Source organism: Vipera berus (genome assembly GCF_964194415.1).
Source record: "Vipera berus genome assembly, chromosome: Z".
Classification (NCBI taxonomy): domain Eukaryota; kingdom Metazoa; phylum Chordata; class Lepidosauria; order Squamata; family Viperidae; genus Vipera; species Vipera berus.
In genome coordinates this window covers 13695267-13716938 of record NC_138205.1, presented here as the reverse complement: position 1 = coordinate 13716938, position 21672 = coordinate 13695267, and the positions used below count along the sequence as shown (strand labels likewise).

At 43.1% G+C, this 21672-nt stretch overlaps 1 protein-coding gene across 1 annotated transcript; it reads right to left on the bottom strand.

Moving 5' to 3' along the window:
• Window positions 1–537: 537 nt before the first annotated feature.
• Window positions 538–19704, bottom strand: LOC308678480 (syntaxin-4-like). The gene is made up of 11 exons (XM_081345691.1): window positions 19402–19704; window positions 16346–16453; window positions 13650–13749; window positions 11336–11410; window positions 11098–11168; window positions 10895–11003; window positions 7165–7241; window positions 6942–7079; window positions 4506–4616; window positions 3424–3555; window positions 538–1797 (listed from the first exon to the last, which is right to left on the bottom strand). The coding sequence occupies exons 1-10, from the start codon at window positions 19633–19635 to the stop codon at window positions 3475–3477; spliced, it is 1104 nt and encodes a 367-aa protein (XP_081201817.1). The 5' UTR covers window positions 19636–19704; the 3' UTR covers window positions 538–1797; window positions 3424–3474.
• Between the last annotated feature and the right edge of the window lie 1968 nt (window positions 19705–21672).

Below are 21672 nucleotides of genomic sequence, written 5' to 3'. Positions count from 1 at the left end.
AGGTTGGCAGAAGCTGGGACGAGGAACAGGCGCTCACTCTGTTATGCGGCACTCGGGATTCGACCCGCCAAACTGCCAACTTTCAGATCGACAAGCTCAGCGTCCTAACCCACTGAGCCACCGCATCCCTTTTTGATGCAATAGCAAATCCCAAATGATCCATAGACCCTGACTGAAATGGACAGGGTCTCACATCCAGCAATCTGGAACAAAGCTCCTGAGAGACTTCCAGGTGACCATCACCACATCCGTTATTCATGCCCGACATCTTGGCTGTTACCACACTTGATACCTCCACTGAGCACATTTCTGAAATGTCCTTTCCCACTTCTGGACCCAGCCAGGTCTTGGCAATACATGCCAGATTGGTCCTCTCATCTATGATATCATCTCATTTCTAAATCACAAATGAGGGAGACCTCATTATAGACCAACCTAGCATTTAGTAGCAGTAGCTGGAAGCCAGGGCCTCTGAAGATCTGATTGAGAAGAAGTGCCTCTCTTTAGGATTTAAGGAGACAAACTACTTTGCAACTGTTTTTTAAAAGTGCTTTTATTTTTATATTACAAAATAATTTGTGTTGGTCTGCTTTTGAGTACATTGAGACTTCAAGGCAATTGGGGGGGGAAGCTTAATTCTCTGATAATTTTTTTTTCAAAATACAAAAGTACTAGATTTTTAGAAACAGGACCAGGAGATCCTAATTTCCACTTGTATCATGATTTCCCAACAATTTAGCTACACTTGTGTGGGGAAAGACAACAGATGACTTGACTGTTACTCCTTGCTAGAATGTTTGGGGGACCTTGATTTAACCTGGTCCTCTGAACATGATATTTAGGCCACCTGGATTCCAGATCTCTGCAAATCCCACAAGGGCCAAAGTTTGTATAGTTCACTCGCAATCCTTTTAAAGTTGGCACTGGGTTATTTATCAGGACTAAAAGATCCAAGAGAGAGAATGAACTAATTGTGGTCACGACCAAAAGTTGTCCACGCACGATTCCCAAGGCACGTAGGTGGAGAAAAGACATAGCAAAAGCCATAAGGGTAATTGGAAAATAGCTTGGCAACCCCAATATTTCAGCCGAGAATAAACCAGGATGCATTCATCTGCCATCTTGTATCAAAATAGGCTGTGTTCGACATGACAAGGAAAAAAATCCAACAAATCAGCTCAGGATGAAGAGTAGATTTCCCCCTGCATGGCTGAGCATAGGGTGGGAAGGATCAAGGATCTGCTCCAACCTCTGCAGAATATTCTTTATCTTCCTTTGCTCTCTGGTGAACATACAATGTTTTGTGTGGGGAGGAGCCATTTTTTTAAAAAAGTGACATGGCACGAACTGTGACAGGTTGAGGAAGGTGCTGAAGCCGGTCTCGGGGGGGGGGGGGAAGTGCCATGATCAGTAAAGGAAAACTAGGCTTGCTTGTGAAGTTGCTTTGTTGCGTCTTTACAAGAATAAACCAAAAAAAAAAGGAATTTTTCTTTCGAGGACTCCTTCGTGGAAGTGACCGATTACAGTTTCTATAAGGATGAGTCAGGACTACAATATACATCGAGGAAAACCTTTCAAAAATAAACCGGAAAGGTCAGAACCAAAGCAGCAGAGACCGTCTTCTAGATTACGACCGTTATAGGCATCTGGACATGGTTTTGAACGTAGGGGAGGTTTCTAGGCGTAGGCAGCATGTGCTTTCAGGACTGGAGGGGCCCTACCAGTCATCTGTAGTGCAAAGGCCTCCCCAGTGATGGGGGAACAATTCCAGGATAGAGATGCAGCCCAGCAGAAATCCTAAAAAAAAAAAGAAAAGAAAAACAATTCCAGAGTGTCACTATTTCCATTCTGACCCCAACTGAAAAGCTCTAATATAGGGGCGGGCAACTCTGGCCCTTTTATGAACTATGGACTTCCAACTCCCAGAATTCCTGAGCCAGCATGGAATTCTGGGAGTTGGCCCACAGGTTGCAAAGGAGCCGCAGCTGCCCACCCCTAGCCTTCTCAGGTGTTTAACTGGTACAAGAAACCTTTCCAAGGTTTTCAACTCCTTCCAGACCTGGGACACTAAGGAAACACACACACACACACACACACACACACACACACCTATATCTATATACATAGATAGATAGATAGATAGATAGATAGATACAGTAGATATATCTATCTATCATCTATCTATCTATCATCTATCTATCTATCTATCTATTTATCATCTATCTATCATCTATCTATCTATCATTATCTATCTATCTATTTATCATCTATCTATCATCTATCTATCTATCATTATCTATCTATCTATCTATCTATCTATCTATCTATCTATCTATCTATCTATCTATCTATCTATCTATCTATCTACCTACCTACCTACCTACCTATCTTTCTTTCTTTCTTTCTTTCTTTCTTCTCAGGTGCCTAACTGGTACAAGAAACCTTTCCAAGGTTTTCAACTCCTTCCAGACCTGGGAAACTAAGGAAACACACACACACACACACACACACACACACACACACCCCTATATCTATATACATAGATAGATAGATAGATAGATAGATAGATAGATAGATAGATAGATAGATACAGTAGATATATCTATCTATCTATCTATCTATCTATCTATCTATCTATCTATCTATCTATCTATCTATTTATCATCTATCTATCTATCATCTATCTATCTATCATTATCTATCTATCTATCTATCTATCTATCTATCTATCTATCTATCTATCTATCTATCTCTATCTATCATTATCTATCTATCTATCTATCTCTATCTATCTATCTATCTATCTATCTATCTATCTATCTATCTATCTATCTATCTATCTATCTATCTATCTATCATCTATCTATCTATCTATCTACCTACCTACCTACCTATCTTTCTTTCTTCTCAGGTGCCTAACTGGTACAAGAAACCTTTCCAAGGTTTTCAACTCCTTCCAGACCTGGGACACTAAGGAAACACACACACACACACACACACACACACACACACATACCTATATCTATATACATAGATAGATATAGATATACAGTAGATCGATCGATCTATCTATCTATCTATCTATCTATCTATCTATCTATCTATCTATCTATCTATCTATCTATCATCTATCTATTATCTATCTATCTATCTATCTATCTATCTATCTATCTATCTATCTATCTATCTATCTATCTATCTAATCTGTCTCCATCTCAGCAATGTGTCTAGTTAAATGGCTGCGGCCCTTTTCTTTTGCTCACATTTATGTAATCTGTAATTTGAATATAATTTAGTAAAGTATAATATAAAGCACTTTTAGGGATGCATCTCGTCACCAGGTCTCTAGTTCAAGCCTGCTCAGCGGGCCAACCAAGTTTAACCCAGCCGCATTTTGGGGGGGTTTCATCTCTTTGTACGTACCACCAGGCTTTGATCGTGCAGCGTGAAGGAAGACAGCAGTGGGAAGTCCTTCTAAATCGTAATGGCCAGGATGATGATGATGATGATGATGAATGCTGTGATAGTCAAGCAGATGCCAATCATGAACTTCTTCTGCAGAGCCCCAAAACAGAGAGAAGGCAAAAAAGGGGTGAAGAGATACAGATGGGGAAGCATCTCAGCTCCTGCTATACTGGATTCCTTTCTCTGCTAGCTTCAGGGAATAAGCAAAGGAACTCAACTCACCTCTCGTCTCCCTGAGATTCCACCATGTGCTACTAGCTATTTTGGGACTGCAGGGATTCCAAATGTTTCCCACCCCACCCAAAATTGAAAGAAAAAAAACTCCCAGGAGAGTTGACCCTTGTATGAGACAAGCTGAAAGGTATTTCATTTTACAGAACGTGCGTACTTAATACAGGTAATCCTCGACTTATAACGGTTCTTTTAGTGACTGTTCGAAGTTACAGCTCCACTGGGGGGGAAAAGTGCCATAGGACGGTGTTTCATGCTTACAACCGCTGTTAGCATCCCCGCGGTTTATTTATTTATTTATTTATTTATTATTGGGACTTATATGCCACCCTGTCTCCCGAAGGACTCAGGGCGGCTAACAACAATAACATACGATAAATACAGAAGTTAAGATAAAATTAAAATTAAAGGCCTCTGTACAATAAATTAAAATTAAAATTAAAATAAATTAAAAATTAAGAGTTAAAAAATTAAAAACATAATTAAAATCCCTGTCAGTTTGGATCAAAATCCAAACCCATGGCAAAGGACTCATATTGATGACGGCTGCAGTGTCCCGGAGGTCACGCGATCACTTTTTGCGAGCTTCTGACAAGCCAAGTCAATGGGGGAAACCAAGATTCACTTAACCACCATGTTACTAACTTAACAACTGCAGGGATTCGCTTAACAACTGTGGCAAGAAAGATGGGACAAAACTCCCTTAACAAATGACTCGCTTAGCAACAGAAAGTTCGGGCTGAGTTGTAGTCGTACTTTGAGGGGCCACATGTACGGGCTGAAGATTTGGGGGGGGGGGCGCGGCTTACCTTGAGAGCTTTCTTCTGATTCTCCTGAGCTGTGTGAAGGTGCTGCTGCCCTTTCTTGACGTAGTCCCCAGAGTCTAGAATGTTCTTCTCTATCCTGTCAATCGTTTCTCCCTAAATGGAATCAAAAGGGGGCATTTAGATAAGAAGCTTTCGGGCAGAGATGGGCAGGAAGAGAGACTAAAGTGGTGCTTCTGCAGGCCAGCTGTGGGATTATGGGACAACTGGTGGCCAAGTGAAAACAAAGCCAACCAATGACAGCTCAAAAATGTTCAAACGTAGCTGTCATGGTTCCGATAAATGAGACAGTTCAAACAAATTCCAAGCATTATTTATCTAAAAAGTGATCTCCTCCCCCCAAACCCATCGTAACACACACACAATCCCCGCCCTTATCTACACGTCATAAATCACATTATCCCAATTAGTTTTACATATGAGGTTTCACTTCCCATTCTGTACACTGGGCTTTTCTAAACTTCTCAAAACATCCGGTTGACGTTTCCCCCCCCAAAGCGAAGCAATTTAAAGTAACAGGCTGTCTCTTATATCGTCAGAGCAAAAATATGTCAATGTTTGCAGCATTGACAGTAGCAGCTCAACTTTTGCATCACTACCAGTGAGTAAAACCTCTTAGAAAGCACACGCAGGAAGTCTACTTGACAACTGATGGGAAGGAGACTGGATGCTTGTAGAAAGTCAGTGTCAATTCACGTCCTCAGAAAGAAGCAAACACGAAACTCCAGCAGGAACGTGTGACAAAACAGAGGTTGCTTTATTCAGCTCCAGTGGAAACAAAGCGTTGGTAGCACATCGCTCCCAATGCTTACATAGCCATCAGGTACAAGGGCTCCGCCCTCACACCACAGACCAACATCCACCCACACATCCATATAAACCCTCCTCCACCCCTACAGTTCTGTTTGCTGCTATCCCCAGACGCCATCCCCACGCGCGTGTGTCAACCTGTCTCCCCCCTATCCGGCATGCCACCCCCAACCAGGTAAGTACACCAGGTAACCCCTACCCTTAACCCCAGGTGCCCACCCCCATTGCACCCAACCACACCAGAGGATTCGCGCCCCAAACCACCCTCCGCAAACCCGAGGAAGTCCGGTCCCGCACTCTGGAACAGCTGTTTGGCGGCAGGCCTGGCAGGAGGGTCCGGTTGCTCAGCCGCGTCTGCCCGGGTCCCCGAAAGCAGCCGGCAGGCAGCTGAGGACCCAGGTATCGCCCGGCAGTCAGCAGGCCCGGCAGGAGGGTCCATTCGTTCGGCCGTGCCTGCCAGCATTCCTGGAAGCAGCTGGCAGGTGGCCAAGGACGCAGGGAGCAGCTGGCACTCGGCAGGCCCGACCGGATGGTCCGTCTGCGCAGACGCGGCCGCTGAGTCCTGGAAGCGGTTAGAGACCGGCCGACGTACAGGGACGACCAGAAAGGCCGACGACAGCAGGGGGAACGGGCAAGCGACACGGCTGCCCGGCAGTAGGCCCCAGACAGAGGCTGCTCAAGGCCAGATAGGAAGGAGGCGCAAGGCCAGCGTGCGAGGTCGCCCTCCCCCCCATGGAGTGTCAGGCCCACAGGGCTCGACAGTCAGGACAAGTAATAAAGGGAATCAGAGGACTGCAGAGAGATTCCTTTCTCTCTTTGGGGAAGTATTGCATATCCCTTTCAGGCAACATCTCCAAAGAAGCCTGGGAAAAGATCCCTGACATCACAACAACCTACAGGTGATCAGTGTCAACTCGACTAAGGTGATCGGGCTAAAGGTCTGATTCTGTCGTGATTCAGTGTCAGCCTATGCTCCCAGCAGCTGAGTCCGATGAATCTGAGGAGGAGGAGGAGGGGTTTGGAGAGCCTTTGGTGTCAGAGGGAGGCTCTGATGCACTGCAGGACTCTCAGCCTGGCCCCTCCAGTCGTGTTCCTCATGAGGCTCAGCTGTATGAGGAGGTGGTGTTGGACTCAGAGGAGTCACAGCTGAATCTGTTCAGAGACGCTAGAAGCAGAAAGCAATCCAGCAGAGCAGACAAGAGAAAATCAATGAGGCACCTCAGTGAGAGGAGGAGAAGGCAGTGAGAAGCCACGCCTTGGAACAGATAATAAAAGGGGAAGGTGTGGGTGGGGCTGGTTGCTGAAGGCAACCGTTAGAGACATTCTAAGGGAATTCCTGGTCTGTTTTTGCTACTTCTGTTTAACTCTTGTTTGTTGACTCTTGTTTGATATTTTGATTTATTTATTGAAGGACACATTCTGTTGCTTTTTTTTGTTTGAACTGTAAATAAATTTGGGTTGGGTTTTTCCAGCCTATTGAATGTAAAAAGGAAAAAAGGGGTTGTCCCTGACACACAAACAGGGCCGGTCATAGGCTGGAACAGAACAGATTCAACAAAGTCTGACCAGAGCATCCCCCCACCCCCACCCCACCTCCCTCCCACTTCATACTTGCAGCTCCACTTCTGTAGCCAGGAACATAAACAGGTCATGCAGCTCCTGGATACTGCGCTCCAGTTTCAGAATTTCACTGTGTCTGGTTTCGATCTCGTTCAGAGCCTGCTTTGTCACTTGTGTGTCCTTCATGAGCTGCATGAAAAAGGGTGACGTAGATTAATCCCCTTGTTTAGGGCCCTTTCCCTCCTTTCAAAGGACCCAATATTCTGACACTCACATTTGAAATAAATACTTCAGTCTGCCCGCTCTCCAGCATCTGATCCAGCTCTTCATCAGATACCACCGTGCTACCAGCTGGAGGGAATTAAAAAAAAACACAGTGTCACTATCAAGAAGCAAGAGGCTTTTCAATCTCCCACCAGAAAAGGGGAATGGGAGTTCGAAATATCTTTTTCCCAGCAGTCTGACACTTGTTTTGCCCTGTGAACAGAATCCCAAAAAAGGCTGGGGCTCTATCTGAAGCATAAGACCCAAAGGTCAAGGGGTGCACTGGGATTTTGAGGTTGTCTGCACCCCAATGCCCTCTTGTGGCAAACCGCGTAGCTGGAAGGCAGAGAACCCGATAAGGTTAGGGATAAAACCCTCTCTGCATTTCACAACTGGGTGACATCAGCGTTTGTTGCTTGTTTGCTTTCTTTCCGTTTGCTACAGAGGTGCCGAGATGACTGCGATTGTGATTTTAAATGTAGTTGTTTCGACTTTTTTGATGCTAGGAGTTGGTTCACACATCCTGGAAGTTGCCAAGGTTAAGAAATAGTGCTTTCAAGCAGGGGTCCCCAAACCCCGGTCCGTGGCCACAAAGAAGTGAAAGTGTATCCATCTTCTTCCTGATGAAGGTGAACGTGGCATTTTCACAACTGGAAACCTGCCAATGTTAGTTTTGAGCTTTACAGGGGCCTAGCTGTTCTTAGCATGCTATGGCCTATCTTGTCTTTGACTGTACCCAGGCCTACAAAGAACGTATCGGATGTATAAATTGAATTTAAACAGACTACTTAGGCCAGCTTTAGGATACTGGAAAATTATGTGATATTCTTCAACGGTGGAGTTCACACATGTACATCCAAACAATTATGTTGGGTGGGGATTTGACAGCAAATCACAAAATGGAACAGGCTGGCAACGGAATGCTTCATTTTCCTTCCAGAATGTTCCCTTAATTTCTCAGGTGGGCAGGTCTCAGGGTTACATTACAGTATGTTCCTGTGTCTTAGGCTACAGGGCCACGCATTTTTAAAAAGCCTAACTCTTTTCCAAGAAAAAAAAATTCATTTAAAATGCATTAACGCACATTAAATTTGCATACTAGTTTGTTCTGCATAATTTTTCTATTTCTATATTCACTGACAGAGCTAAGAGTAAAAAAAAACAACCCTTTTTTCAGTTAAATTAATGGTCATTCTATTCATGAAATAGAACACAGCATTCCTGCTTTTTAACTGCTGTCTCTTTAAAGAGTATAGAAAATAGGATATATCTCATTTGGACATTCTCCCTTACTTATCTAATGCATTTTTTAAATATGCTTTATGTGTACTGAAGCATTTGGAAGCAATTTACAGTAAAAATAGTGACTTCTGGAGGATGAAATGGTGGGCTGAGGATGGCTCTTGAAAATTAAAACTGACAATTGTGACAAGCAATGAAGCCCTGGTGAGTAGATTGGCTTTATTAACCTCTCCAGAGAAAGAGAGGTGACTCCCACAAGAGCTCCAGTTGCTCCTTGTGAGGAAACCTCAAAATAACAGTCTCGGGTGGGTTTTGAGTACTGGGAGATGAGGTAGACATTTTGCTCAAACTGCGGTTGGCCCCTTTAAAAAGATACTAAGTTCACATACTTCTTTTTCTAATCAGAAAATTGTGTATTAACTACTATTCAGCTATTGGAACCTTTGGATTGACAAATCTGAAAACCCCGGGTGGGTCTGCCTTCAATCGTTAATGGAAGAAAATAATTAACTAAAAGCTTAAGGAATTTGAAATAAATAGCAAAACGCTGATTTTAGAAAGGATCCAGACAAATTGGAAATAATATTTTGCAATTAATTATAAGAATTTTTTCCCATAGGGAAGTAGACTACTTTTGAGCAGAAAGAGATAAAAGATTTTAAAAATTGGACTTAAAAGGCAGCTAAAGATTTAATTAAAGGAGAAAATACATAAACCTGATTTAACCACCACAGAACAATGCAAAATATTTTAACACTGGAAATATTGAGGGATGCTTTTCAAAAATGAAATCAGAAATTAATATCAACAACGTTAATAGTGATATTTGCTTCTATAGATAAGCCATGTCCCAAAAAATATTTTGGAAGAAATGACAGAAGAGAAACAAGTTTTATCTGACGAGACAGAGACACTGAAAGAGATCTACAATTAACAGGATACAAGAATGACATGGAAAAAGTTGTTTCATCAGACATAAAAATGTAATTCATTGATATTTTAAAAGTTAAAAGAGAATTACAAATAATAAAGTGATCTGGATAATTCTGTCATATTAGATTTACAAAAGAGGTTAGTTAAAGCTTGGATAAATCTTGTGGGAAGGGTTAAAAAGGAAATAAGAATTAATTCTACAAGAGTACTTGAGTGGACTAAAAGAAGAAAAAGAAAGGAATACGAAGTTGGTTTATTTGATCAAGGTTAAAACAGTTATGTTATTTCTGACAACTTTTAAAAGACTTTTGCTGATACCAGGACTGAAATGATGTTGCTTTATGGATTTATTTATAGATAAGAAATGGAACATGGGATGAAGAGATCATTGGTTGTAAAGTAAGAGGTGAAAAATTATTAAAATTGTTTATACTTGTTGTGATGAAGGCTGGAAGTCATTTCTTTATATATTTCTTTTTCTTTATTCTTTTCTTCTACATTTTTTTCTTTTCCTTGGCACTTTTATTTTTTCTACTTTTTTACTTTCTTCCAGTTTGTATTAGTTTTTATTGTTGCAATTATAATCTTTAATGAAATTACTTTCAAAAATACAAAAGCAGCAATAAAAGTATATAATGCTAACTAATATATTAAAGGAATGTAATGTATTCTTTATAAAACCCTAAAAGTTGCTATAGAAGGTGTCTCTCAAATGTCCAGAGAAAGAACATTCTAGAATGGAGGAGGCACCATCGTTAAGAAGGCCCATCTGTGAGCAGTTGCCAGATTTCTCATAAATGCATGATAATCTCAGTGACTGACCAGATCTGTAACTGAGATTCTCTAACAGGTATCTTTATTTGCAATAGTGGCAAATATCTGTAGCTCAGGTGTAGGATGAGGGTGAAGGTTCGTTCTCCGAGCTTGTGGGTTTGTTTCCGAACATTTTGTTACCAGGCTAACATCTTCAGCTGAATTTAGGGGAGTTTAGGTATCTTTAAGGGACGCAGTGGCTCAGTGGGTTAGGACGCTGAGCTTGTCGATCAGGTCGGCACTTTGGCGTGTCAAATCCCGAGTGCCGCGTAGCAGAGTGAGCGCCTGTTACTCGTCCCAGCTTCTGCCAACCTAGCAGTTCAAAAGCACGTAAAAAATGCAAGTAGAAAAATAGGGACCATTGCGGTGGGAAGGTAACAGCATTCTGTGCGCCTCTGGCGTCTAGTCAAGCTAGCCACATGACTACGGAGACGTCCTCGGACAAGCACTGGCTCTTCAGCTTTGAAACGGAGATGAGCACCGGCCCCTAGAGTCAGAAACGACTAGCGCACATGTGTGGGGAACCTTTACCTTTACGTATCTTTGTCCCAAATAACTAAAATTTTGAATCTGGCCCCAGTAGCTACCTGGCCACCCTCTGGGACTTGCCTTAGCCATAAAATATCCAAGTCTCTTTGGCTGTCGCACTCTTTCTACAGCAGGCACGTGGTTTGGGGCAATTCTACGAGATGATTTGACATTAAAATGCAGCATTTTCTGCGCCTAGCAAAGGCCACCACACAAATACTCACTAATCTGTAGATGTCGTTTGATGCGCTCCAGATTTCGGTCTCGGTAGTCAGACTGTACGGAGTTGCATTTATTGATGAGATCCAAGAATTGTTGGGAAAGGATCCCGTGCTGAAGCAGAAATGTTACCTAATGAGTTATGCAGACCATTCCCACCTCCTCACCTTGCTTCCCCATGAAGCCAACCCACTGCTTTGCTTCTCACCTGATTTCTCTTCATTCGGTTGTTGAATGAATTTCTGTTCTCATCTTGTTCCTCCTTCGTAGGCTCAATTTCTACGTAATTAAAATCGGCTATTAATTAAGATTGTGATGCTTGTTTCAGGAAGAGAGATCTGAGGACTAAAATATTTAATTTTTCAGAGCACTAGATACTAATTCCCAAGCTGAAGAGTCTAGATACAATCCCTCTTTGTTTTCCTCATTAAGTTGTGCACACTCACTCTTCAGACGAGCTCTGATGTCTTTTGCCAACTGCTGAATCTCTTCACGCAGCTTTTGTAGGCCTTGCTTCATGTCTAGAAAACACAGTGAAAATTCAAGGAGGTATTATTTTTCATCATATCCAACTTTCGCAAGCTTTGGAACTGAGCTACACTGCCCTCCCTTCCCCCAAACGCTTTCCTCCGGGAAACTAATCAGGACTACCTGTAAATGAGGGGAACAAATTTAGTCCTCGTTTAGTGACAGCAATAGGGACCATCAACCCAATTAAGCAAAGCAGTCACAAAGCGAAAAAATCACGTGATCATGACTGTTCGTGATTTTACACAGGAGACCCCTATCAACTGACTGTAATGGCAAACCTCTGACTGACAGAGAGGTGTGCAAATGCGGGCAATGAGTCAGAAAGTTAACTTTTCATTGTAACTAGGAATTGGTTGTTGTCTTGAGGCAGTTGCTAAGCAAGGACTGATGTGGTGACGCAGTGCTTAGAATGCAGCATTGCAGGCTAATTGTGCCGACTGCCAGGAGTTCAATTCAGACAAGAAAGACCAGCTCGAGGTCGACTCAAGCCTTCCATCCTTCTGAGGTTGGTAAAATGAGGGTCCAGATTGTTGGGGGCAACAGGCTGACTCTGTAAACGGCTTAAGAGAGGGCTGTAAAGCATTGTGAAGCGGATTATAAGTCTAAGCGCTATTGCTACCTGCAATCCACTATAAGTCAGACCACTTCTTCCTGAACAATTCTGCAAAAATCTGTCACCTTTATTCATTCCAGTCTGTTTCATAACTGCTTAATTTTCCTCTGTATAGGTAGCTCTTGCTTAGTAACCACAATTGGTACTGGCAGTTCTGTTGCTAAGTGCCTCCATTGCCTAAGCCAGGGGTAGGCAACCTTGGCTCTTTTATGACTCATGGACTTCAACTCCCAGAATTCCTGAGTGAACCTTGGCTCTCTTATGACTCATGGACTTCAACTCCCAGAATTCCTGAGTCAGCATAGCTGACTCAGGAATTCTGGGAGTTGAAGTCCATGAGTCATAAAAGAGCCGAGGTTGCCTACCCGTGGCCTAAGCGAAATATCACGTGACCAGTTTACACATTTATTTCTGTCTTCTCTATTAACGCTGTTTGTTTCAAGCCAGTTCTGAAACGCCCGAATGGTGATCACATGATTATGATGGTCGCAAGCGCCAAGGGTTGATTGCAACACTTTTGTTATACGCTGACATAATTCTCAACGGTCATTTGGCAAGGCAGTCAGGAAGTGAGGACTCCCTGTACTTTATAGTTCTTTCTCTTCAGTAATCTCTCTCTTTCTCTCCAAAGCTCAGTTCTTAATATTTCTACTAAGAATTCTACTGCCAAACTCTATTCTTCTGACTCTATTCACGGCACAAATTCCTTGCCTTTGTTTTTAAATCGATCTAAACCCAACTCATTTTCTTTCGGTTCTTGTTACAGTCAACCAGGCTGGTTTCTATTCCTCTTACTCTCAGCTCCCCAAAGGTCTCTTGCTTTCTTGGTCAACACTTCTTCCTTGCTGCCTCATTTGTGTCAGTTTCCTGTTTGAAGCACGTTTCCTTTTTCCCCACTAATTTCTTCTCAAAGAGGGTATTTTCTTTGCCATCTCATCTCAAACCACGGTTCTCGTTTAACTAAGCGTTTGTTCTGTTCCAGCCTACTACCGGCCCTGCAGAAAAGGCAGGGACAACCCCTTTACAAAAAGGCAAGAGGCTGGAACTAAGCCTGCCAAATTTATTGACACAAAACAGAGCAAACAGAGCAAAACAAAAACACAAACCATGAAACAGGAGCTATTCAAATGGTTGCCTTCAGCAAACCAGCCCTCCCACACATTCCCCTTTTAAACAGTTCAAGGCGTGGCTTCTCTCTGCCTCCTTCCGAGGTGCCCTATTGCCTTCCTCTGTTTACTCCTGATTGACTGCCTCCTGCGTCGGGCGTCCTTGAACAGGGCCAGCTGTGGGTCATCTTCATCCATGCTGTCAGGCTCACACAGCTGGGTCTGCGTAGTAACCAGATGAGAGGGGCCTGGCTGAGGGCTCTGCAAAGCCTCAGGACTGTCCTCTGCAGGCTCTCCACCCCCCCCCCTCCTCCTCCTCCTCTGAATCGTCTAACCCAACTGCCGAACCCACAGGCTGACCCTGAATCACAATAGCTTTAAAGAGGGACTGCAGCATTGGCAGCTAGTTTTCTGTCTGTAATTTTTGCAACAGCCTGCAACGTGCCAGATATATATTTTAAGCCACAGGTTATATGATGGCAGATTGAAACATGATCATTGGAAACCTACTGTCATCGGGGATTGGCGAAGCCAGGATTGTAGTCTGGTTTTTCTCTAGGTCCTTCACTTTGCTTTCCAGTATCTTCAAGGCTTCACGGATGCCACGTGCCTGGAAAGGGGATAAATGATGTAACGAGAAGGTCACTGTCAATTACGGTACTAAAGCCTTATCTCGCAGAGCTCAGAAACACTGATGATACAACTGGTTCTTCTAGGTCAGTGGTTCTCATCCTGTGGTCCATGATGTTATGATTTAAGTCTTGAGGCTCCGTGGCCATGGTCTGTGGCCAGAAAAGGTATTTAAAGGGCGTCCAGTTGTCCATTCAGGCAAAATGTTTCATTATGCAAGTTATTTACTTTATGATAAGATTTTTCTCTAAACCAACATATATATTTTTCCTATCGACATAGTCAATGTCCTGCTGAAAATAATAAGCCTGATCTACATACCCCCAGCAATCAATGCACTTTTGCTCACCGTCATATTTTTTCTATCAAAGTTCTGCTCAACATGTTCCCAAGCACTTAAACTAATCCTGCTTTGGGGGTGTGTGTGTGCTGCATTTACACAATTGCATTTTTCTCTAGGTGTAGGAAAATAACAGCATTTTCTCAACTCAGATTTGAGTGCATTATTCACAAATACGTTGAACGGCCACTCCATATTTTAATTTTTCCCAGGCACACCATCTTAATTGGCAGCTTCACTATTTTTCTACATTATCAAAAGATTTACAGCTTTCTTTTCACCCTTTTTTTGTGGGGGACACGAACTTTAAAAACATTTAACTCCACTCTTCAACATATCATTGTAATTTTTATACAAATCTATAAAATCCTCCTTCAAGCATTTTCTTATTTTGTCTGCATGCCCCATCACTTTATTTCTTTTTCACGCATATGCAAAAATAAATCTATTCTTAGCATATTCAAAATACAGATCTTTTCCTAAGCAGATATTACTGGGTCTTTGAATGGCTCATTATTATTTTTTTGTTCCAACTGTTGTCCGTTGTTCACCCAAATTAATTCCAGATTTTTTCTGTTAACTCCATTCTGTGGACTGTAGCATAATGCCAACCTATTTTCATTCATACTCATGGCAATCCAGTAATACCAATATATAATTGCTAACATACATTTTAACTCTGTCATTCATAATTAAACCCACACCTTCGCTTTCATGCATATATTCATCGCCATGGCTCTTTCAGAACACACCCAAGCTTCATTCAGCTCCACTGCATTCTTTCCCCTTTTCTTGATTTCATGAACAGCATAACTACTTTTTTTCCCTTTTTGAGTTTTGGGACATTTGGGCAGATATGCTACCGGTGGCAACTAAAGTCACTATTCTATATAAGATTTGCTATCTATCCTGGAGATTTTGCAAGCCAACAAACTGTTGCCTTCCTCTCACCAATTAGGAGAGCGATGCAGCGCACAAATCAATTCAAGATACTAATGGATGCTGGTCAAAAGAGTTTTAGAAATTGTTCAGGTAATTGGTATTCAAAAGGAATTATGTCAAGAAAGTGTGGCTACTACTATAATTCATATCTTTACAATCCTATAAAAATAAATTACCTAATCATCAACACGAGACCCAACTCATGTAGGACTTTGAAAGTATCTTTTGCTTTCCTGTCCTCCCAATGTATTAGAGCAGCAAAACAATGTTTTTCTGCAACACTGAACATATCAATCAATCAAACAGCAGGCTGTTGTGGCCAAAACCTGGCTCACCAAAGCAACCAAATTGCTTTGAAGATACAACAGAAAACAGTTGAAGCATACAAACCATCACAGTGTACATTGCACTTCCAGCAAAGCACTGATTGCTTTGCTGAGCAGTCCTGAGCAAAAGCAGAACCACAACTTACACAATACATCTTTGGCCTATTGCATTTTAAAGACTAGACAAAGAAAGGGGCAGACACAGTATGAATTATAGCATAACGCTGGAATGTTTTTGGATAAACCCATCTGGAGGCTCTTCTCATTACTGGTCCTTTCCTACTAGGTCAGCATTCTAGCTGTACTATCTTTATACACAGTCAGTGAATATAAATAATCTGGGTTATTTGGGCCACTGATTCTCCCCTTGTTGCCACTCAGGATCATTTTTTTTAAATTTTAATCCCATTTATATCCCGCCCTTCTCCGAAGACTCTCAGGGCGGCTTACAATTTAAAGCACAAATCAATGTGCTTAGCAATAGCCTTCATTCTATGTATATGCCTGCTTATTAGGGCTTTTGGCCCCCCCGAAGTGGCATTATTACAAAGTCAGCTTATTGCCCCCAACAATCTGGGTCCTCAATTTACCTACCTCGGAAGGATGGAAGACTGAGTCAACCTTGAGCCTGGTGGGACTCGAACCTGCACTAATTGCAGGCAGCTGGTGTTACTTAAGGAGGCATTAGCCCACTGCGCCACCAATTCAGCTAGCTGTGAATGTTTTACTGCAAGGGGACTATAAGCAGTTCACAATGGAGGGGGTGGGGAGAGGTATCTTATAGTGCTGGTAGGGAATGCAGTCACTATGTTTAAATGGGTACTTTTAATCGCTACAGGAAGAGATGGAGTTTTTACAGGAGACAGAATTTTTTTCCCCTTCACTGTTATTTATATATACATGCACACAGAGAAAACAAAGAAGTGGGTTATCAACTCCCAGGTGCTCAGGAAAGAAGATCATAATACCGTTTGGAAAAATTCATCAGTAGGATCAGGGGAGTTGTGTTTTGCTGATCCACGCTGTATGACAAGAGCCACACGTTCAACATCTTCATTGTCTGATTCATCATCTTTCTGCAGAAAGTAAAATAAGCAAAAGAAAATCAGGTACAGTATGTCTTGAGAAAGCACATATACCTCATGCATGGCAGGTACATGCGATCACAGGGATGCTGCAACACAAGTGCAAGGACAGATTATAGGACTTTTTTTTTCAGTGCTGTTGAAACGTTGACAACAAATGGTTGTTAAGTCAAGGTCTACCTTTAGTTGAAAGCTACATTATATGGACTTGTCAATGGATGCAGAAAATGCAAAGTCTTTCCAACCAACTAGTGCCCATCCAGATTTCTGCAGTCCAGAAAATGTAGCCCAGCCCCAGGCACTACTTACTTAATCGTTAATCATTAATCTAAAGTTCACTTGTAATGACTGAAATGAAATTGGGTTTATTGTATTCCTCTTTCTGGTCGTATAGGAAGTGGCTATAATATGCAAGGTTTGTGCAGACTTTTATGTGTGCATTGAGGTTAATGCTACTGCTTAACCAAAAAAAGTCCACCTTGTTAACCAGTGCTTTTAATGCAGAATTTTATCTTTTATTACAGAATAAAATTATTTTATAGAATTTGTAGGGGGAAAAAATCTGTAGCTGACCTTGGCAATTTGGCATGGTTGGGCTCAGGAATTCTGGCAAGTGATGTCCACAAGTCAGAGTTGCCAAGTTTGGAAACCGCTCAGCTAGACAATAAACATTTCCTCCCATGGAAATTCTCTGTGTCACTGCTCTAACTCAGTAGTCCTCAAACTGTGGTTGCATCAAATACATGTTTTTTAGAAGACACCCAGAACTGGCGCAGCACATTCTCTTAAGGAATCATGAGTTTCCAAAAGCTAACAAGTCTCCTTTCTCAAAATGTAAGAGAAAGTAGTAGAACTATTAGGTAAAGGTAAAGGTTCCCCCCGCACATGCGTGCTAGTCGTTTCCGACTCTAGGGGCCGGTGCTCATCTCCGTTTCAAAGCCGAAGAGCCAGCGCTTGTCCGAGGACGTCTCCGTGGCCATGTGGCCGGCATGACTAGACGCCAAAGGCGCACGGAACGCTGTTATTACTATTTAATTAAGCTAAATGCTGTGGCCAATTAAAACTTTAACCATGTATTACAATTATCCAGCCCTGCTTAATTAGTAGGGCTTTGCTCTAAGAACCACACTTATGTTCTGAGAATAGTTGAATCAATCCTCTCCTCTCCTTTATAAAATTTTAGGAGGCTATCTATTAACTGGAAATAAAACTATTTTTCATCTTATTGTGAAACAAGTACCCTTTCCAACAAAAAACGCAAGCAGCTGGAATCACCTCTCTTCTGGGATTAAAACAAAATCACATTTAAAAATGCTTTAAAATAATTCTACAGTAGGGCAGTCATGCTGAATCAGTACTTAGTAAAATATTTGTTCTGCTACACAGGGATTTAAGAATTTTGGAAGACTAAGGAAAGTCCAGAGAGCCAGTTCATGGTATGTTTAAGGCATCACCCCAGAAAACGGGAGACCATGATTTTTAGTCCATCACCTGTACACACACATTTACTTGAGTGACTTTGAGCCAGTTATTTTCTTTCGGCCTATGAATGAGGCAACTGCAAAACACTTCCAAAGTCTTGCCAAGAAAACTGCAATGACTTCTCCAGACAGTTGCCAGGAGACAAGACTGAGTCAAAGGGACAAAAAAAAAGGAAAGTCCACAATACAGGCCTAATGAATATACAATTTAGTGCCAACTGCTGAGAAAACAAAAAGCATGCATAAATAAATGTGTAAATAATTTTATACCAACACATTTACAAACCCCCTCCGAGACAAAATTAAAACTTGCCCTTCCACTGCAATTCCATGCCAAAAGACCAGGTCACGTTCACATTCTATTATCCTGGAAATCCAGGTCAGCTCTCTCTACTCATGTTAATCAATCACCTTGCTTTTAGATTAGATTGGGCAGTGGCAGCTGACCCTTGGCCACTTGGGAGTACCTGCTTCACCTGGTGCTTTTACTATTCCAACCAGGGCCCAGCCTGCATCAACTACTGAGAGTTGTAGTGCCAAAGATTGAGGCTGGCTCCCAAATCTTTCCCCTTTCAAGCTTCTGTCTCTTCAGGCTGACAGCCATTCCCTTAACCCTAGTGTTTCTCAAACCTGGCAACTTTAAAGATGTGTGGACTTCAATTCCCAGAATTCCCCAGCCAGCCACAGCTGGCTGGGGAATTCTGGGAATTGAAGTCCACACAGTTTGAAGTGGCCAAGGTCTGGAAACACTGCCTTAAAACTTTCTCTGGGGTGACACTGCCAAGGGAAATTGTGTGTGTGTGTGTGGGGGGGGGAAACAACCATGCCAAGAAAAGTAACCATGGAGGAAGGGGTGTGTGTGTGTGTGTGTCACATATAAAGGCTATGGGTCTGCAGACGATGGGAGAAGGAATGATGGCAGTACAGAGGAGGGAGGGGGAAATTGCAGCTAAGGGGCAGAGATCATTGGGAGGCCAGGTAGAAAGAAAGGGGGTGGCCGCCATTTTAAGTAAGATTATTGTAACTCTTCCCACTCCTGTGCTGGAAAAAGAAGAGGCAGAAGGACCAAGCCAGGTTTTTCTCCATCCCAGCCCGGGAGGACCTTCTATCTACCCGGGCAGGAAGAAGAAGCAGCCTCAGACACTGATGGAGCCATTAAATCGGGAAGGGGGAGAGAAAGAGGATGTGTGAATGGGGTCCAGCGGAGAAAGGAAATTACGAGCCAGAAGGGAAAGGGGAATAAGCCGCAGGTTTGACTCGAGAGGGGGGGGGGTTGTGAGAAAAGCCACCCAATTTGCGGAGGGGGCGGGGGAAGGAAGACAGAACAGCCAGGAGAAAGCGACGGAGGGCAACGCGAAGCCAGAGCGGCCGGTGGCGCGAAGGGAGGGGCAACCGCGACCGTTGTGGGCGGGGCTAAACCGTGCGTCGTGAAAAGGGGCGCGCGGGCGGCGTTCTCACCTCTCTCAGCTCCTGCGTTCGGTCTCTCATAGCTTTGTTTCTATTTTTTTTTTCACACCTCGGAGATGAACTGGCGAAAGGGCGGGGAAAGAGGACGGAGGGGACCCAAGGCGCAGGCGCACGAAATGCTCGCAGACTCTTAGCCGGCTCCTCCTTCCTGGCAGCTCGATGGCTCTTGAGGGCAGGAATTCCCCCCTCGGACGGACAAGGAGCACGCCGTCCCGGTCTGCGCATGCGCACGTACTTCCACCTTTTCGAGGCTCCGGTTTTCAGTCGCCCCCCCCCCACACACACACAGCCAATAGAGAAACCGAAACAATCAAACCGGAAATATATCAAACCCCAATAATGAATGTAGTACTGTGTGAGAATGGCAATCTAGACACCGCCGTCCTTTCTCGACCGGAAGTTGGTTCGTAAAACAGGAAGCATTTTCAGACTACCGGGCTAAAGCGTTATTTCGCGGATTTAATATGGCCGTCGCCGGAAGTCCATTTTCCTCAACCGGAGGTCTTGTCAATCGTCAGCTAAAAAGCGCCATAGAGCTACGTAAATTGTTAGAGTGTCTCTTGCCTTTAAGGCTTTTTTTCCCTAATTAATATTCCCGGTCTATACGCCAAATAATGCCGGTTTTATCTGAAAGATGAACTACTCGAATATATTTTCTTCTCCGAAGTCATTAAGTAACCGCATTGCCAGCCTCTACTTTTAAAGATTAAGTATTGTCTTACCACAAGTAAAAAAAGCTCTTCTTTCTCACAAAAAGCAAATAGCCGCCTTTCTCCCGCGCTTCCTTTAGACCAGGGGTAGGCAAGCTCGGCTCTTTTATGACTCATGGACTTCAACTCCCAGAATTCCTGAGTCAGCTATGCTGACTCAGGAATTCTGGGAGTTGAAGTCCATGAGTCATAAAAGAGCCGAGCTTGCCTACCCCTGCTTTAGACTGTTTTAGAGGTGACTGTTTCTAGCGGTGGCTCAGTGGGTTAGGACGCTGAGCTAGTCGATCAGAAGGTCGGCAGTTTGGCGGGTCGAATTCCGAGTGCCGCGTAACAGAGCGAGCGCCTGTTACTCGTCCCAGCTTCTGCCAACCTAGCAGTTCGAAAGCACGTAAAAATGCAAGTAGAAAAATAGGGACCACTCCGGTGGGAAGGTAACAGCGCTCCATGCGCCTTTGACGTCTAGTCATGCTGGCCACATGACCACGGAGACGTCCTCGGACAAACGCTGGCTCTTCGGCTTTGAAACGGAGATGAGCACCGGCCCCTAGAGTTGGAAACGACTAGCACGCATGTGCGGGGGAACCTTTACCTTTACCTTTTAGAGGTGAGCAGAAATTCTGCCCACAGGTAACCATGATGAGAAACGATTTAGGGGCTGAATTTTTCTATCAGGATGTTAGTCAGTCGTTGAAGAGGAAAAAAACCCCACAAAGCTGCCTTCATCTGTGAATGAAACGAGCAACACCCCCACCCACCCCCTTCCTATAATTATCCTCCCATAATTGTATAGTAGTAATACTAATCCTGTTAGATTATTATGGTCCGTTGAGTCAACTGTGGGAAGAACATTCAATTCAGAAATAATTTTATTCGTGCACTTCCTGTGAATTTACTCATCAACATGACTTGCCAGTAGCCGAAAGAAACTTGCAAAAAAAAAACACAACCCAACACCACCAAACCTCAATGCAATGTTGCAGCTTAAACTTCTTTCAGCTGATAATTAACAGCCAGGCTGAAACTGATAAAGCCACATCTCTCTCAAAGAATTAGCAAACAGGCAAAAGCCATTCAAGATATAGATCTTTCCTGAATATACAAATGTGGCACCCTAAAGTCAGCACAAAGGCGCACACAAAAGGAAGATCTTACACACTCAGCAAAGTTAGATAAGAACATCAACCCATCAGAGCTGCACATCTACTAAATTAAACGTTTCAAAGGGCATGTTCACACACCTCCCCAAAGACCACTTTTCCTGTAAATATTGCAGTATTACAAATATTGCAATAAGAAACTGAAAGCAGAAAAAGACCGGGGCAGTCAGGAAAGGATCTTTTGTTTATTGATAAGTGTAACCTCTGGTATCCTGAAAGGAATGTTTTCCTGAATGGCTGTCACCTTTGGCCAGTTTTATTATTTTTTTTGTGTGTTATGTATATAGTTGGGTGTTGTACATATAGTCGGGGTGTTCAATTACAGTGTGGCCATTGATAACACCAGGTGGCGCCTGTGAAGTGTCCGGATTGGCTGACCACTGCATGGCGGGAAA

What these genes read in the sequence shown, in the direction of transcription:
- LOC308678480 (XM_081345691.1), bottom strand. Translation starts at nt 19,635, where the DNA reads ATGCGCAGACCGGGACGGCGTGCTCCTTGTCCGTCCGAGGGGGGAATT. An exon ending in GAACGCAGGAGCTGAGAGAG is followed by an intron (nt 16,454 to 19,401) that starts GTGAGAACGCCG and finishes TACTTTCTGCAG; the next exon opens with AAAGATGATGAATCAGACAA. An exon ending in CTGAAGTATTTATTTCAAAT is followed by an intron (nt 7,080 to 7,164) that starts GTGAGTGTCAGA and finishes TTTTTCATGCAG; the next exon opens with CTCATGAAGGACACACAAGT.